Genomic DNA, 19,492 nt, shown 5'->3' with positions numbered 1-19,492 from the left:
AACCTCTCCACATTAACCGGAGTACGCACCCTAGGGCCCAGTCTCCTTGGCCCCTCGACCACTCCCAGCATTCTAGAGGGTCCCTAGCTGGTCGCTCCACGCCTGTCCCGCCTGACCACCCTGCTGTTGTCCCTTCGCTCCCCAACATCGGACCAGGAAATGACCATACTTTCCACAGCCCGAACACTCATGTCGAAAAGGCAGTATTCCCTGGCGCACGCCCCTTTTTTGTAGTCCCAGCATGCTCCAGTGGAAACTGACTGGCTTTTGGCCCCGTCCCCACCCCCACTCAGGTAGGGCAGCCTTAAAAGGGCTGGTAAATAATCAGGAGCCCGCTCGTGGTAAAGATGGTCTTGCCCAACCCAGCCAGACCCATTGTGTGCTGCCACAAATTGGTATCCAGCTCGCCCCATTTCGCCTCAGGGTCCCACGCCATCTTGGCGCTGAACTCCTCGTCGTATTGTGCCCAAGCATAGCCTCCCCCAAAATTTTGGGCCTTCCTTATAACGTCCATACATTTAAACATGGACACCGTCCGCTCCGGAAACTTCTCGCAATACACGTTAGCAAAGATCAAAAAGGCTGCCGTCCAATTTTTGATTGTAAGCGGCTCCTAGGTCCTCTTCTGGAATTCATACACCTCCTCCTTCGACCCTTCATTGTCACATACCTCCCGATGTAGAAGATCTCTACATACTTCCCCTTCCAGATCTGCTCGTTGGTAGTTAGCATCAAATGTGCTGCCAACGACTTTGTTACCCCAATTTAGGGCAGCCGCTTGATCTTTAATTCCTTGCTCTCCAGTTTCACCACTTCCTCCCTGACGCTCCGCTCCCCGCTGTGCCAGCCCCGCTCGTGGCCCCGCTTCCGGACACCTCGTCGCTCCCTGACCCCGCAGGTCCCGCACTCTTGCCACCCACAGGCGCCTTTCCGATGGGCCCTATCTCCTCCTCAGGACCCACCCCTTTGTCAGACACATACTTCCCCCACCATAACCAATCCCCCAAGCCCCCTCCTCCCCTCCCCAATGAAACCATGCGCGCCGCAGCCGCCACTGCACGTTTACCTGAAACCAAGGAGGCCGCAAGCCGTTCCCAACGTCTCTGCTCCTGAGACGCTGACCTTGGCTCCCATGGCGATGCCCGGACCGTCCGCCCCAGCAGGCTCCATGGCACCTGAAAAACACTATCAACAAGATGAGACAGCCCCCGCCGCCCTCACTATCCCTCAGCTCTCCTTCTTCCAAACTATCTTCATCATCTCTACCTGCACATCCTCATCCACATAAACCCTTCCAGTCTGCGGTGCCGACATCCCACTTCCAAACACATTAAAAACATCCTGAGTGCCGCTCCATCTCCGGTGTTGCACCCAAAGCCGGTGCTGCCCTGTGGGCATCCGGGTCGGCGGGCCCGCCACGGGCCTTCTTGTGCCGGCCGTGCCGGGATCCCCCACCGGTGCCGGGCATGCCACAGGAGGCTCCGCCCTCCCTTTACCTTGGCACCAATGGGCCGTCCCTAGCCCTGCCAAGTCCAGAGCCCCGCAGGGTGTCTCCTCCTGTAAAAGAAAAGGCCGGACTGGTGTACTGGGTCCTTCTCTCTGAGCTCCGCCTACCCTCCTTTGCCAGCCCAGAGCCACCCGAGCGCCCGCCACCTAGTCCCTACCCACCGCACAGAGGTCGCCCCCTCCCCACCCCTCCTCCCCCTCGTCTTCGCTCCACGCCAAACCACCCACCCTGCCCCCTCCTCCTCCAAAGTAGCCCCCCTCGCCCCAGTCCTCCCTGCCCCTCCCCAACCGCCCCCCTGCTGTTCACCTCCCCCGCTCCCAGGAATCCCCACCTTCCTCTGGGGAGCCTCCCGCCCCCCTCCTGTCCCTCCTGAAGACCTTCTGCCCAGGAGTCAAACACATACAAACCCTCCCAATCCCTATTACCACCCTCTGACAATAGCAGCGGAGACCAATCCCCCGAAACCTCCAGCCCCCCTTCCCCTGTGCTGCCCCTCCCAACCCCCACCCCTCCCCCTGATGCCCCCCCAAGGTTACCCCCTCCATGGCCCCTCCCATCCAACTGTGCCCAGTAACCCACCCCAAAGAGCAGAAAGGGGCGGGCAGAAATCATTACCGCGGACGGTTGAGATACGCTCACCGTGCCCCTGCCCCGCCTTCCTGCCGCCTGCCTGCCGCCCTCCTGCACTCGCACCACACTCGCGCAGGGCCGCGCCACGATCCCCATCGCTGCCCTGCGATCTCACCTGCACTCTGGCAGCCTTGCGTGGCGGTGACCAGGCAAAACACCACCTCCGCTACGCCTGCCACCGCCTGCCGCACGGGGCGTGACCCCCCCTGGGGGCCCACAAGCAAATCCATTCAGCCTGCTTCACTAAGGAGGCGAATGGCCTCGAGGACACGCACATCTTCCATGACCACCACAAAAGAGGATCCTACACAACCAAAAGCCACAGAAAAACCGAATGAAGCTACAGCAACACCTCAAGCACGGTAAAAAACCTGCACTACAGCGCTCCCAGCCACCAGGTCACCAGAACCTAAAATGGTGGCTGGGCAAGCGCGACACTTCACTAAATAGCCTTGGGCTATTTTTCAAAATTGGGCTGCCTTTGGGCTACTCCCAAGGCAGCCCAAGCCACAAAATGTCTGCTCCCGTCAGCCCCCTCCCAATCTGCCCGGGGGGCATCCCTCGCTGTGCTCGGCTGCCCCCCAACCCCCCCCCTTGGGCTGTTATTTTATCATTTGAAGATAAAGTTGTATTGTTACGTTGCCCTCGTGGTATATGGTTTGATTAAAACAATAGTTATAGAATGTTAAAAATACACCTGCATTGGGACATATTGGAAAAAGGAAGTTCATTTCAAATTTCCAGTTTTCTTGAAACAAATTCTATCCTCGACCTGGCACAGTCTGGTTTTAATCTTCTTCACAGTACATAAATAGCGCTCGGGGTGTACTAGACAACCCCAGATTCATTGTGGACCAGCCCTGGTTCTAACGAATCTGCCTGCAACCCTTGTTACTGTGAACCACAATTATACAGGCTGGAGTATGAGGCAAGGCCATGTGAATGTCACCCTCATGCCCCCAAGACCAGCAATAGCTCTTCCCCATTTTCAGTCAGTCTCAGAAAATCTCCCTCTGTGTACATCTCTCAGTCTTTTTGAATGATTATTTCCATCCCAGCTCATCAGATCCTGTAGGTTATCATGATTATCTTAAACAGACTTTCCACAAACTGTGTGAACAGCCTAAATGAACCTAATTTACACACATGTGCTACCTTCAGGCAGTGTCTAATTTTGTTGGTATCTTGAGAGGAAATTAACTCATTAAAAACCAACACAGACAAAACAGAAGAGGTTTGGTGGTTGGTAAGCATACCTTACTTTGATCTGCTAACTGGAAGCCCTGTAATTGGGTTCCTCTCCTAATATGTACATCTGCAGGTTACAATCTGGGCTTTTACTTCCACAACAACATCTTTGAAGGACTAAATGAGAAAAGTATTTTCAACCTATTACTACCTCCTAAGCCTTCTGCTTAGAACTCTCCATTAGCTACCATTTTCGTCCAAAAAAACATCAGAACAAGCTGTAATATTTTCAGTGTTAGACTACTGTAACTCTTATCTGAGACTGACACGTTTGCTTTTGTTTATGCTCAGAGAGTCTAACATACAGTAGTGGCTCGTGGAGGGAGTGCTGTGGAGCGGTGGGGCAGGGCGGGGCAGGAGCAGGGTGGGGTTAGTAAACTACGAATAGGGCCAAATGGAGGTAAGTAAACAGATAAATAAAATAAACTCATTTTGTTGCACGTGCTGCATCGCATTTGGCAATGCCGCGCGTGCAATGAAATTCGTTTTATTTATTTATTTGTTTACTTACCTCTGTTCGGCCGTATGCCGTAATTTCCTCCCCCCGACCCTGCTCCTCCACCGACCCGCCCAGCCCCACAGCACTCCCTCCACGAGCCGCTACTGCTAATATGCTGCCTCATGTCTCATTCTAGGTCTTTTACCAAAAGCACATATTTGACCTGGTATGACCACTCGCCACTGGCTCACTACATGAAAGCAAATTGTTTGAAAAAACCCTTGGTCTTGTTCACCATATCTACTATAATACAAGCCTCTTCTACCCTCAGTTTAAGTTACAGAAATACACCTTTTTTAGTTCACGTATATCAGTATCAGTCACCCTAAAACACTTCTCTTCTGAATTGGTTGACATTCCTTTTCTTACTTAGTTGCCCAACACTGGAAAGCATTGCATTACACTCTGTGCACCGGAAAAAGAAATCTGGTTTTCTACAAGGCACTTAAAACCTGACTATATCAATATTAACATCTAGCTTTGTTTAACTTCACATCTTCTTAGGAGCCAAAGCACCAGGATACCCTTTGGGGTGGCAGATTCATGGTTTAGCAAAGTGGGTTATTATTTGGTGTGGGTAGACACCCACTCCGAGGAATAACAACACTATCTAATCTAAGCGAACATCAACAACCACTTAAGTAACCTGAGATCAACCCCATGGTAGCTATGGCACAGAGTGGACAGGCTTAACTTAAGGCAATGTTAAAGTATTTATGCAGTACGAAAACAATAGAGTCAAAACAGAAAACACTAAAAATCCCAAACAGAATTAGAAAACAGAGTGCATTCTAATAAAAAAAATTACAGCAAACTGACAAAAATCCAATAAGAGGAATTGTAAGTATGTGTTTTTAAAGTTTTAGGTGAAACTAACATTAACCAGCATAATGAATTAATAATAGAACAATATTGTTATGAAGTTTAAATGGTGATGGCATAGGTGTATAGATGAATGTGTTGCATTTCTTCCAGGTGAAGAGTGGACTGCTCGGACCAGCACATAGAAAGCAATACTCCTCTAAAATGATTTTTACTTTACATTGATAGTAATGTAAACTAAAACAAAATCAAATGATTCAGAAAATTTATGAATTAGATGCTTTAATTTTATATGCAATTTTTATTAGAACGTATTTGTATGTGGAGACGTGATTGCTGCAGTGGCAATTCCAGTACACACACAGACTAAAGGCCTGATTTAGATCTTGGTTACTCCGACACAGCGGTGACGGATATTACGTCCGCTGAAATATAAATCCCATTATATTCGATGGGATTTATATTTTTGCAGAGAGGATATCCAGATTTATATTTTGGCAAACGGGATATCCAGATTTATATTTTGGCAGACGGGATATCCAGATTTATATTTTGGCAGACGGGATATCCAGATTTATATTTTGGCAGACGGGATATCCGTCATCGTTGTGGCAGAGTAACCCATCCGCCAAGATCTAAATCAGGCCCATAGTGTACTTTTTGCTACAAAGGAACCTGAATGTTCACCTCTGTGCTACATGCTTGAAAACCAGCAGTCCTTGCTGCTTTATGTCTGAATATTTAATCCTCTAAATGTAACTGCAAAAGAAAGAACCAGAAGAAGGGGTCTCATTTGATATTTATGCAGATGGCTTGCCATAAAGATTGCCTTGTAATTGCACATTAGCGAATGCCCTGTAATTGGCAAGAGGTGACTGCATGGCAAATTACTATTATTAAATTTAGCCTTTGATTAGAGCCACATTAGCGTGGACAGCCTGATGAGATGTAGGTCAATGAGTTAAACACCTGACGCATTCCTCCACTTCTAACACATTCATCTCCTCCCCATCTGCTTTTCAGATGCTCAATATATAACCTGCAGGATGCAGAACTGCTCGGAGGCTGGCAGGAACAAGCCCTTTCCTGGATACATTGACCCCAACTCTCTGATTGTCCAAGATGATTATGTGTTTGTACAGGTACGAAATTTTCACTTTCCTTATTTTTTTTAATCACAAAGTTATTTCTTTTAGAGAATAATCAGTTCTAATGAAAGGAGAATTCAGTGTACTGAAAAGACGTGCTGAAAAGTCTAACTTTACAGATTACATAGTTTGCGCTGGTGAAGGACATTTTTGTGAACTGAAAAATATGTTTATGAAAAAAGCAAAGAAAACTTGAAAAAGTAAAATATGTAAGCAGCAACTGTTTTTTTAATGTAAAAAAGTAAGGACCCTGTATGTCATTATAATCCATCTTTGATTCACTCTGAGATTTTATCAGCATACAATTTTTTATTAACCTGATAGGAAAGCATTATCAATTGAAAATTCATCTCACAATATAAAGTGGAGTAAATTATTTTTGAAACATACGAGACTTGTATATGTTTTGGTTACCTGAAATAACTTTTACGCTTGAATGGTGGTTTGCTGACCTCTTTTATGGTTTGTTATATTAATAAAATCCTGTAAAGCACAACTATCATAGTGAAAGTTTCTCAGTGTTAGGCATTGGGAATGCCCAGAACAATACTTTTTATAGTATAAAATAGGAGGGGGTATCTTAAATCAAGTGGAAGGTTATTCCAGAGGCAAGGAGATTAAAAATTAAGATAAACTTTACCACCATACTAGAATTTCCTAAAAGTTGGTTGGTTTAGAAGATGATCTGAAGAAGATGGAAGACTAAACAGATCCAAGCTATGGGTTTTAATACTTGAAATGGGCATAGATCGAAATATCGTAAACTTTCTGTCTGATTTGCACAGGGACCTTACTGCCACGACAAGATTTGACCAAAGGTGCAACCACAAGCAGGGAATACATATCATTATAGGAGTTAAACAGGGTTGTATTTTAGCTCCTCTTTTGTTCACCATTTACATTAATAATTTAAACTTAGTATTGGGTACAGCCAGCAAAGATATTCCACGAGTGGGGAGCGGCTGATACCAGCGCTTTTATATGCAGACAATGCCACCTTATTAGCATGAACAGCCGTTGGCCTACAGTGTCTCTTAAGTTCCACTACAGATTTTATGAGATCACTGGATTTAAATGTTAAATTCTCTAAATCTCAAACAATGGTCATGGGTTCTAGACCCAAAAAACTTAAAACGTATTATTGTGAAGGAAACAAAATATCTAGGGTGACCACATTTTTGTATTTAGGTGTTCTTTTCGATGAAAGGGGTACATGGGCATCACAAAAGAAAGCCAAAAGAAATGCTATGCCAAGATCAACAGTAGCGGTTCTTGATTTTGTGCATAGTTTAGGGGCTAAGCCGATCCAAGCTGTGCTAAATATATATAGAGCAGAATGCATTGCTATCTCTAATTATGATTCTGGAATCTGGGGATACAAGGAGGTTAAGGATCTCCAAATAGTGGAAAATAGATTTTTAGAAACTTGCTGTTAGTCCCGCAACCAATGCCTTCCTATATTATTCATCAGGAAATGGGCATTGGTTTTGTGTCAGATTTGATCAGAATAGCCCCCTTAATTAAATGGATAATGATCTGGATTAATCCTGAATTAGAAATGAACTGTGAGATTGTACGGGATTGCCTATCCTTGGATAGAGCAAGTTGCATCACCTGGTTAAGTTATGTTAAGAGGTTAACAATGCAATTAGGCCGCCCGAGTTGTTTGGTTCTCCTGATTAGCTATCGAAGGAAGATTTATCTTGGGTTAAGAAAACCTACTTGTATATGACACATACTGAAAGAGAGTCTAGAGACTCAATGAAACCAACGGTACGAGCCCACCTGTTACTGAAAACCAACCTTGCGATAGAACCCTATTTCGATGTAGTAACAAAGCCCCAACACTGCTTCTTTTTAACAAGATTAGATTTAATTATTTGCACTTTTTATTGGCAGAGCCACAGGGATGGAGAAAGGTGGAGGATTTGGGTCCCTGCTTCTGTGATAATTTTTCTACTCCATACATTTTGCATTTTATCATGTTTTGCAAGCAATATTTGCTCATTCGTTTTAATAGCACCTATTTTAAAGAGTAAAGGCTTTATGCAGATAAGGCATGCACTAATCTATTTACAGATGCTTAATAATAGCTGGCTTTATTAGTTGCGGCGGTAAGAGAACGGAAAGAAAGGGGGACCCCATGAGATGATATATTTTAATTAAAATTATAATGAATTGAATGCCCATCTGGTTGATTATTATGTCCAAGATAAATTTTTGTTCTGGAATCAGATTTTTTGCTATGTCCTAAAGATAATGAATGTTGTTTATGTCTTATTGTTGTTTTTATAACTAATTTTTTTAGTGTACTTTTATCGTTTTAAATTAACCGAAAAAAGTGATTATGACTAACTGACTGACTGGTTGAAAGAGTTCTTGAGGACTTGTAGAAACCGAATTTAGTTTTTAAAAAATTCAGGCGCCTACCATGTAAACAATGATAATTCATTGTAAGCTGCAACTCAGTAGTTGGCCCTGTATATATTCTATTTCATGGAAATCCTAAAAACCCTATATATGCCCTCAAACAGAAGGCTAGCAATCTGCAGTCAGTCAGTGAATACCTGCAAAAAGATGACAGGCAAGAATGAAATTGCCAAAAGATTATGACGAAATCTGTTTTTGCAATCCTGCATTGTAGTTGTTTCTGTATTCCCTCTTAAATTAGACAGAGAGATAAGGTGTAACATATCAAGGCAATAAATCCATCAGGGGTTTATAGAGCATAGCTACTCACCCTTGAGGGTCTCAAGGCGTTGAGGTGAGTTACTTATCCGTCGGGACGCTGGGGTTCAGAGAAGAGATCCTTCTTGAATTGGGGTTGCGATGGGGATTGCATGAGGTGGAGAGGCAGAGTGTGCCAGGTTTTAGCAGTGAAGTAGGACAAGGATCTTTGTCCGGCTCTGATCTTATGGATCTGTGGGATGGTGGCTAGGGTCAGTTGGGTGGAGCGAAGGGTCTGGCGGGTACATGGAATCAGAGGCGGTGGTTCAGATATGCTGGTCCTGCATTGTGGAGGGCTGTGTAGACATGTGTGAGGAGCTTGAAGGTAATTATTTTGTAACCAGTTGAGTTCTTGAAGGTGTTCAGTGATGTGGCTGCGGCGGGGGATGTTGAGGATCAGTCTGACTGCGGCGTTTCGAACGTTCTGTGGTTTCCTGTTGATTTTCTGGGAGATGCCGGCGTAGAGAGCGTTACCGTGGTCGAGTCTGCTGGTGATGGATGCGTGGGTGACCGTCTTTCTGTATTCGGTGGGGATCCAAATGAATGTCTTTTGAGGCAGACCGAGCTTGTGAAAGCATGACGAGGTTACAGTCTTGATCTGGTGGTTCATTATGAGCGAAGGGTCCAGTATGATGCAGAGGTTGCATGTTTAGTCTGTGGGGGTGAGGGAGTTCCCAATGTGGCGGGCTGCCAGGGGTCATACAAAGCTGAGGGAGTGGGTCCCAAAATGAGTACTTCGGTCTTGTCCGAGTTGAGTTTGAGGCAACTGTCTTTCATCCAGGTGGCAACAGCCTTCATCCCGCTGTGGAAGTTGTCTCTGGCAGCTGTGGGTTTGTTGATGAAGGAGAGGATCAGCTAGGTGTCATCAGCTTGGGAGATGGTGTTGAGTCCGTGGTACCTGGCGATGTCAGTGAGGGGCCATGTAGACATGGAAGAGAGTGGGGCTCAGGGCAGAGCCCTGGGGCACTCCGCAGATAATCTCTGTGGGTTCTGAGAGGAACAGAGGTAATCTGACTCACTGTGTTCAGACAGTGAGGAAGGTCCAGGGCTGCGTCGCAGATGCCGACATCATGGAGTCTCATGTTTAGGGTGCGGTGGGAGACGGTATCGAAGGTGGCCAAAAGGTCCAGCAGGATAGGGGCTGCGGTTTTGTCCTGCTTGAGGTGGGAGCGGATATCATCGGTGGCCGTGAGGAGTAAGGCCTCGGTGCTGTGGTTGTTTCAGAAGCCAGATTGGGAGATGTCCAGTATGTGGTTCTCTTCGATGAACTCAGAGAGTTGGGTATTGATGGCCTTCTATATGACCTTGGCTGTGAAGGGAAGCAGGGAGATGGGTCTGAAGTTCTTGAGGTCTGTCGGGTTGGTGGATGGCTTCTTCAGCAGGGGGTTGATCTAGGTGTGTTTCCAGCCGTCAGGGGCGGTGGAGGTCTTGTCTTGATGGAGCAGTTGATGGTGCGGCAAAGCTCTGGGGAAATCTCTTTTCAAACCACCTAAAGGTGCGTCTGGACTCATGGACGGCAAGAGTGAACCGGTCGGCTTTCTAGGAGTGTTTCTTTACGGGTGCCTTCTTGAGGGGTGCCAGAGTGTTAGCACGGTTGGAGATCCATTGGTGAAGGTTGCCTGCTGAGGTGTTAGCATCTGCTGGTGTCAGCTGTGTGGTGGTGCTGAGAGAGTCTGTGAGATATTCTTCTGTGACCTTGCACCAGCTATGATGGTGTGGGCAGTGGTGTACGGTGGGAGTGGTGAAGGCGAAGTGCACGCAGTGGTGGTCGGTCCACGGAGTTTGGTGGTGTGGTTATAAATTATGCTTCCTCTAGCGGAGAAGACTGTCGCGAGTGTGTCCCACTGCATAGGTCGGAGTGGTGACTAGCTGCTTGAGTCCAATTCTGGCAAGGTTCTCCAGAAGGGATGCTAAGTTCTTGTCACTGGAGTTGTTGAGGTGAAAGTTGAGGTCACCGAGTAGGATGTAATCAGTGGATGCGTGAGCCTGGGGTGCGATGAAGTAGATAATGGTGTCGGTGAAGAGCGGGCGTGGGCCAGGAGGCCTGTAGAGGAGGGTGCCATGGAGGGTGGTGTTCGGGTTGGTCTGGAAGTAGAGTTGTTCCATGGTTGTTGTTGGGGAATACGAGTGGGTGGTCAGGCAGAGGGTGTTCTTGTGGACGATGGCCATACCTCCTCCTAGTCGGTAGGTGCGGTCTTTGCGGGTGATTTTGTAGCTGTTGGGGATTGCGGTGGCGATGTCCGGGCCAGAGCTGTGTTCAGTCCAGGTTTCCATGACGAAGGCGAATATCGAGAGGGATGGAATCTAGGAGTTCCCCGATTTCTGTAGTGCGTTTGTGGAGGGAGCGCATGTAGAGGAGGATGTAGCAGAGCTGGTAGGGTGTGCAGTGAGAGAAGCTGGAGTATGGAGGTGGGAGAGCGTGTAGCTGCAGTGCCAACTGAAGAAGGGTCCTTTGGTGTCCTTCGTTAATACAAGGTGGCAGTAGGCATGGCGTCCTGTGTTGAGGGCGAGGAGGGAGCTGGCTTCAATATCGATGGAAGGTCCGAGGACCACGGGTCCATGGTGCTGGGTGCAGTTCAGGCATGAATGGGCGCAGATGGGCTTGCCTTTAGTGCACCAGTGGTGTGCCCGTTGCACGGCCACACAGCGGCCACCATAATGTAGAGGGCGGGGGCTGGACAACAGGAGGTGGGAAATGCAGGGAGCGGGAAAGTGTCTCTGGAGGGGTGTGGGGCCACATGGAATCACAGCGGCAGTGTCAAGAGTGGCAAATTTAAAAGGAGAAAAGAAAAGTGCAAAAGGGACAGAAAAATAATCAGAAAAGGCAGACTCAAAAAGGCAGAAACAAATAGAAAAAGAGACACAGAGGGTAGCACAGTAGCAGAGCAGTGATGCTCTACCACTAGACCACCAAGGATGAGGTTCAGGCTAGTACCTGCGGGTGGAGTAGGGCCTTGGACTCCTGACCAGAGGGTTAGCAGCAGCAATGGGGGCAACAGCTACTGGGCCTAAATGTACTGGGAAGGGAGCAGTCCACTAATAAAGTCAGGCACTCACACTCTGTAGAGCGGTTATATCATATAACTGTCACTTTTCCAAGTAACATAGGCAACTGTAACAGAAGACCTAAAGCTTCCCTGAGAGTAGAATCTCAGTCTTGTTATTTTAGCAGCTTTAGATACTAAGAATTCATACCTCAGGATACAAGGCAGACAAAGTACTTGCAAGAAGTTAAAATCCTAGCACGGAATTGTGTTTTCCTACCCTATCAATCCGAAAAACCCATAGTACGAATTCAATTCTTGTATGAATTGTCATAAGAATTATCAGACCTGGATATATATGTCTAAATGTGTACAATAAAGATGCCACCCTTCTGTGAAAGACAGTAGGTGAAGGCAAGAGTTCTTCAAGATGATATGTGAAGGGCTGTTTCTAAAAGTTACAAATGCTTACTTTCTACACAAAATTCAGCATAAGAAATAGTTTCATAAATAATCGAAACTCCTCCAGAGTCTAAAGTTCTAGGACACCGAGAAGGAGACATACAAGAAGTACAAACGTGTGTTCTTACAGAAGTAAAAGACCCTAACTCCAGTGACTGGAAGTCACCCACCAATGCAATGTTGCAAGAAGCAAGTTGTTTAGATGCACTGCCGCTGGTAACCCATAAGCATGTAGGCAGGCAGTCATTTAACACTATCTTTAATTGGGTTGCAACAGCCTTACCATAATTCCACTGACTAACCTAGATAATGACAAAATTAGCAAACTTGGGTAGCACTTCATGATAATGCTGAAGTATATTGATTCGACTTCTACCACCACAATTACTTCCCTAGATGAAAGAATGTGTTATTTACGAAGAAAAACGGGGATTACAGGTCAAGAAAGAAGAATATGGATTACAAGTATTTTTCTCACAACCCTCTTTTAGTTCCCAATGAAAAGTCAGACATGAGACACAACTGTGTGGGACACTTATTAAACACTTTTTGAATTGTTCACCTGACTATTTCCTTAGGTAACTAAGTACATAGAGTGCTAGAATTAGAGAGAAGCATTTTATTGAAAACGACTTACCATACATAACATGAAGATTTTGGCAGATATCACTTCCAAATTATAGGTCAATGGGTGTTGGTGAAGGGATCTGTGCTAAAACATGAATAAAATAAAGGAACTGTTTCAATACACAGAGGAGATTAGAGACATGCAAACTAGGTCAAAACATAGAAAGCTAATTCAACATTAAAACATGCATTAGGGGCATGGCCTGGCGAGCCAGATGGTGGACGCTGACTGAGCGTGCTCCGAGCAGTCAGGCCTCATCATCTGCCAACATCCTGCCCACTCATCTTGCAGACTCACTGCCACAGTCCTAGAGGAGCTAGGACTGATGCAGCCCAATTGCAACTGAGTGGAGGTGTCGCAGAGGTTGGGGACATCGTGGGTGCCCCTGGAGGAAATTTGGCTGCGCTGGGCTGTGGCGCAGCTGCCATAGTGGGACTGAGCGGAGGCTGTGTTCATGGGCGAGGCTGTGCCTGAGGAGATGTTTGGTGGGCCAGGCATAGTGCCTGCCCCTGCCTTGGTGACGCTGTGGTGTCAGCCAACCAGCCCAGGAGGAGCAGAGGTCACAGGGTGGCAGCTGGAGCCCTGCACTGACCTGAGGAGACCGGGCTGCATCTTAGGAGACTGTGTTACCTGCTGGTGGTGGTGGTGAGTGGATAGGCGCAGCTGGCTTACACACTGCCCTGCGCTCCAACGTTTGGGTAGCGGGGGCTAAGACTGATTGAACCACATGCAGACTTCTCCTGGGGCCTGCATTGATCCGAGTTGGTCTGGGGTCTTCCCGCCACCCAGGCTGCCCAGATATAACTGGAGAGGTGTGCTGGAGACTGGGTGCACCCCCTTATTGCTCCTGGTGGGGGATTGCTGCAGGTTGGGGGTTCGGCGTGCAGGATTCTATTTTGGGTCCACGTTGTGGCTGGTCATAGGACTGCAGAGGCAGCCATGTTACGACCCAGTGCAGCCTCTAGATCAGTGTTGCTGGGTCCAAGGGTGTCCCGGTGGTGCTTGGTAGGAGGGATTGCCTGGCCCACTAGAAATTGACTTTTTGCACAACTGACAGGCCATGGTCAGCCTAGGAGTGTCCACTTCCTGCATCAGCATGACTAAGACTAGTCATCTGCCCCGCTGACCAAGCAGAGTACCATGGCTGCTGTACTGCAGCAGGGGCTCACACAGCAGGGGGGTTGAGGCCACTGGAGTGGCCCTGGACAATGCCATGCTGTTTAAGGCCATCACTCAATCATGCTATATGCTGGATGCAAAGATCGGAGCAGTGGATATCCGAGGTCACTCTATTAAGGCTGGATCTCCAGAAGGCTGTGAATCACATTATGGAGCTGAGACTCAGGTGTCAACTATGGGAGACACTGTAAAATCACTTCAACAGAAAGTTAATAAGCTGACTGTGGTTACTAAGGAGTTGGCTGTATGAGTGAAAGATGCAGAGGGTACACTCGCCACAGCAATCTGCACTTTGTTTGGTTCTGGGAGGGTTGCGAAGGTTCCTCAATGGAGGTGTTCCACGGTGGTTGTGGTCCATTATGCCCGAGGGATTCCTGTCCCCCTGCTTCATTATCAAGAGGGTGCACAGGGCACTTGTACGTGCGCCTCTCCCCACCCCCAGGGCACATGGCCCCAGCCAATGATAGCCAGTCTGCTGAATCATTTAGACAGGGATGCCATCCTCAAATTTGCTTGGGGTCAGGATAAAGTTGTCAGTGATTCACATACGATCATTATTTTCCCAGATTATACCAGGATCGTTAAACAACAATGACAATCCTTTGTGGAGACGAAGCGCAGATTGTGAGAGCTGAATGTTCATTATATGTTGTCATAGCCAGCATGCATATGACTTGTTTACAAGTCCCAGTCTCTTTTCTTTGATACACCGTAGGCGGTCTTTGTGCAGACAGATGAAACGAAACACCTGTGGCCAAATAAGCCGCAGCTGTTGAGTCTGACTCTTCCCAAAGTGACTGATGGAATTGGTTAAAGAAATCTGCATCGAAACATCGACACATCTCCTTCTCCAACTAGAGATCCTAGAATCAAGAAGAGGACCCTTAAATTGATGCACAGCCATAGATACTGTGATGGCTCCAGTTGCGTACTGGCTTTGACCTCTAGTCCTGTTGCTCTGGCAGTGGACTTGGACTCCCTCAACTTCATGGGATTTCCAGGCCTGACTGCTTTCCTTGAAGCGAGTTTGTCAGGCTTTCAAGGACATATGTTTTTGGGGGTTGAGAGTTCGGAGATCCATTGGCATGGGGTCCCCCTGGGTGGCCACTGGGGTGTTTTTGGAATACCCGCCACTGCACATACTTTTGTTTCATTGAGGTATTGGGTGGGGGGAGTTCTTTCTGCTATTAGTGGTTTGTTGTTATGCTTTGATTGGCACAGACACAGATACACTATGAGCTTTAGACACTCAATTTGCATGGTTTCCTCCCTGAACATAGATGGCAACACAGGCTGCTGAGGGCCAGATTTGGAGGGGGTCTGTACCATGACGTGGAATGTTAGGGGCATCCTAGATAAAGGTAAGCATTGGGCAATCTTAAAGCAAGCCAACAGACTCGAGATGGATATACTGCTCCTACAAGAGATTCATATAATGGGAACAAAGGCACCCTGCCTGGCAATATTTGGTTTTGATCAGATATTCCACTCAGGGTTTGTCACAGGCTCATGGGTACATAGATTCTTATCCACCACAGGGTTCCCTATAGGCCTACCAAAGTATCAACTAATTCGGGTGGAAGGTACACCCTAGTGACGGGGTGAATTATTGACTTTGGGCAGCGTCTACGCTCCCCTCCTCTGGGTCTGTTGTCCCCCCTGTTGTTCAAGCTCCCAGTGGAGCAGTTGAACGCATGGGTGAAGTGTGACCTCCTTATGCGTGTTTTTGACTTGTCAGTAGAGATATCTGATAGGATAGCATTATACACTGACAATGTTCTGTTTTTTTTCTTACTGAACCTGCCTTTTCTGGCTTGTGGATACTGCTGATCATGCGGATTTGGTGAGACCATGGGACTCTACATGAACCTGGTGAAGTCAAAACTTTTTACGATATGTTGTGTTCAGAGCAGGACGGCATGGGGATCAGACTTGACCCGTGCAATTTACGGGTTTCATTACTTTGGGGTCTATATCTGCCCTGATCCAGCTTTTTCATGGTTTCAAGATATTGGCCCTTTGTTGGCTTGGGTTCAGGAGGTAGTAAGGGCATGGGCCCCATTGCCCCTGTCATTGTTGGGCTGTTCAGCCATCTTTAAGATGGTGTTTCTGGAGCAACTGTTATATCAGCTTCCAAACTACCCCATACAACATCTCTCATCCGTGGTTCCGAGAAGTGAATGCATTCCATATCTATTTCTTGTGGGGGGAGGAACGAACCACATGGCTCTCCGAACCTGCATTAAGTCCACCTTCTGTGGGGGCATTGCGGCTGCTGACTTACATTTATATTATGCCACCTCTCCCCTCCTCAGCATCAATGATGAACCTTATGGCCTGTCTTAAATCGGGATCACCTCTTGACGCATGCCCTGCCAAATTTCTGGCTAAAATGGCTGAAGTCGTTAATCCCATCGTGAATCCTCTTTTAAATCGCTCTCTCAGTGAGGGTGTAGTCCCTCAGGCTTGGAAGCAGGCGATGATCATCCCTCTGCTTAAAAAGCCCGGTTTGGATTCGGAGGTATTGGCCAATTAAAGGCCTATCTCGCTTCTGCCTGCCTTTGCCAAGATCCTCGAGAAGCATGCGCACAAGGTGCTCTCCGATTATCTGGAATCCCATGATTTACTGCACTCCACTCAATCCGGCTTCTGCACTAATTTAAGCACCGAAACAGAGCTTCTGGAAGTTTCGGAGGCAATTAAGGAGGTGCTGGACGCAGGAGGCAAAGCGATGCTGGCGATGCTCGATCTGTCGGCGGCCTTCGACACCGTCCCCCATGAGGGTCTCCTCGCCAGACTTTTTGAGATCGGTCTGAGGGGGACGGTGCTCAGCTGGTTTCTTTATTTTATTATTTTTTTTTTTTCATTATTCCTCATATACCAGAAGTGGGTATTCTAGAAAGGGTATCTCCTCCTCTCCTCAATGCGATGTTCCGTCCAACTGGACCAAAACTACCGTCTTGGCTCCAGATTGGGAGAGAAGGTCGGATACCCCTCCAGTCTCCACTGTGAGCTAGGTCCACTCCATACCCTATAGTCGATACGGCCCTCAGTTGGGTAGGATACCAAGCGTCCACAGGACCCAGGTGAAATCATAGGAATATATATCATCGGTTCCGCCAGGCCACCAGGGCCGCCCAAGTTTTGTCAAGGCAAGAATTATCACATGCAAGATCAGCTTCACTGATATATATAATATAGCTTAAAAAATCTGCAAAGGTAGGAATGATCTCTGACTTCCAAAGTTTACATATTTCTCGTCTAGCTATAATCATTGCATAGAATATAAATTTAGTCCTCATCTCATTAAGCGGAGATCCAAACTCTAACCCAAAAGAAATGGTCATCGGAGTAATTTTAAACTGTATATTACACACTTCTATTATAAATTCCTCTATTTTGGACCAAAAGAGAGATAATTTAGGGCACTCAGCGAACATATGTATGTCGTCTGCCTTGGAAAGTTTACAGCGCAAACAAGAGTAATCCATATTCGTAAACTTGGACAGCTTCTTGGGTGAAAAATATGCTCTATATAATGTAAACAGATGGTTTCCCTTTAAGGGGGCAGATTTAACAACCGTATGTAACAATTTAAAAGAATCTCCCCAAAGGCCTTGTAGTTCGCCGTGTTGTAGAGCTATTTCTTCTCCCCATAATTTGTTAAGTTCAGTTTCCGTGCTTGATCTTTCTCATTTAGTGCGTCGTACCAAAAGGCAACTTCTTTTTTCCAGCTCCCTTTTCTCTTTACTAGATCAAATTTAGGATTAGTTGTGAGATTCCAAGTTATAGTACTACACCAGTTGGATAATTGATAAAATTTGAATCTAGTAAGGGTTCCATTTGTTAATCTGGATAATGAATCCCACTCCATTAGTCTAGAGTCTACGATGAGGTCTTGCCACTGTCCAATGCCCGCTGTTCTAAGAGGAATCGATAATTGATCTCTCAGGCATTCCGGCGTTCCCGGCGAATCCCATATGGGGGCAAGGGGAGTGTAGTAAGAAATGTCCAGTTTTTTCCTGATAAACACCCAATTTCGCAAAGCTGTTCCCAAGATTTTTAATATGACCTTCTTGTAGAACTTCGGGTCTCCGAACTTAAATAAAAAAAATTCTTTACCTTGAGGAATATTATGTAACAAAGCTTGAAATAGTTGACCCAAACAGGATGAGTCAGCTTTATCGGCCATTGACCTAAAGTTTTTAAAGTGAAAAGCTTGACAGTAGTGGAGAATGTCTGGCAAAGCTAGCCCGCCTGTTTTAATTTTCTTCTAAGTTTTTTCATAGAAATTCTGGGCGATTTGGAGTTCCAAATAAAGGACCCTATCCGTCCCTGTATTTTGGCAATATCTTTAGGGCTAAATGAAAGAGGTATTGAGTTAAAAAGGAAGGTGATCTTTGGTAAGATGATCATCTTCAACAGATTAACTCTACCAAAGATGTTTAACGCCAATCCCGACCATCGGTGTAAAAGTGTGTTGATATCTTTAAGTACCCTCTCCAAATTAACTTTGGGTATGTCTGTAATGTTTTGTACAAGCTGGATACCAAGATATCTCATACGGGTCTTTACACCAGGAAACCTAACCTCCTGGTTCCATTGCATGACCTCAGTTTTTTCTTTATTAACTTTGTACCCAGAAACTTCTCCAAATGCTTCTGCTTGTTGAAAGAATTGAGGGATTGACGTTTCGGGGTTAGATGTGAACATTAGGAGATCATCAGCGTATAGGGCAAATTTCAAATTTTGCTCATGCAGGCGAAAAGGTTCGATTAGATCATCTGATCGTAATTTGATAACAAAGGGCTCCAAGTATAAATTAAATAATAAGGGGGATAGGGGACAACCCTGCCTAGTGCCACGTGTAATTTTAACCCAATCTGTAAGCAAGTTATTTACTAAGAATTTAGCTCTGGGTTGGCAATATAACGCTTTTATCGATGTTATAAAGTTAGTCGGTATGCCAAACTTTGACAGAGCTTCCCATAGGTACATCCAACTTACTTGGTCAAAGGCCTTAGCGGCGTCGATGGCTACTATACTTAATGGTACCTCCTCCACTGAAGCAAAATCAATTGCCGCAATGGCCTGAAAGGTCAATTCATTTAATTGTCTGCCCGGCATAAAGCCCCTCTGGTCCTCATGAACAATAGTCTTAATAACTTTGGCCAATCTCGTTGCCAAAACCCCTGCAAAGATTTTATAGTCCACGTTCAGCAGCGAGATTGGCCTAAACGACTCAACCAGTGAGGGGTCTTTATTAGGTTTCAAAACCAACGTTACTGTGGCCTCTGACCATGTCGGGGGTATAGGATCTCCTTCTAAATGTATTCGATTAAAAAGGGCTGTTAAAATGGGACATAAAATTTCCGCCCCTATTTGGTATATTTTGGCTGTGAGCCCATCTGGGCCTGCAGCCTTACCGCTGGCCATCCTCTTAATTTGATCATGTACCTCTCCCTCTTTAATTGGTGAGCTTAAAAAAGAGCTATCCGTCTCTGTTAGGCGTGGTATACTTACTCCCTCCAACCATTGAGCTACCTCTTCCAAACATATTTTGTCATTGCTCCCCTTATATAGATTTTGCATGTAGGTTTGAACTTCACTCAAGATCTCACCGCTATCTGATGATATATCGCCAGAGCTCTGTATCCT

The 19,492-nt window shown here is 46.3% G+C and overlaps 1 protein-coding gene across 1 annotated transcript in view; it reads left to right on the top strand.

Moving 5' to 3' along the window:
- LOC147712037 (VPS10 domain-containing receptor SorCS1-like) overlaps positions 1 to 19,492 on the top strand; it is a 2,945,658-nt gene that overhangs the window by 1,981,025 nt on the left and 945,141 nt on the right. Inside the window, exon 7 of the mRNA XM_086922756.1 lies at positions 5,730 to 5,848. Within this exon, the coding sequence (XP_086778882.1) occupies positions 5,730 to 5,848 (119 nt within the window). The remainder of the gene's footprint in view (positions 1 to 5,729; positions 5,849 to 19,492) is intronic.

The sequence above is a fragment of the Lissotriton vulgaris genome, chromosome 5, assembly GCF_964263255.1.
Source record: "Lissotriton vulgaris chromosome 5, aLisVul1.2, whole genome shotgun sequence".
Taxonomy (NCBI): Eukaryota; Metazoa; Chordata; class Amphibia; order Caudata; family Salamandridae; genus Lissotriton; species Lissotriton vulgaris.
This window is presented reverse-complemented; position numbering and strand designations above follow the sequence as displayed.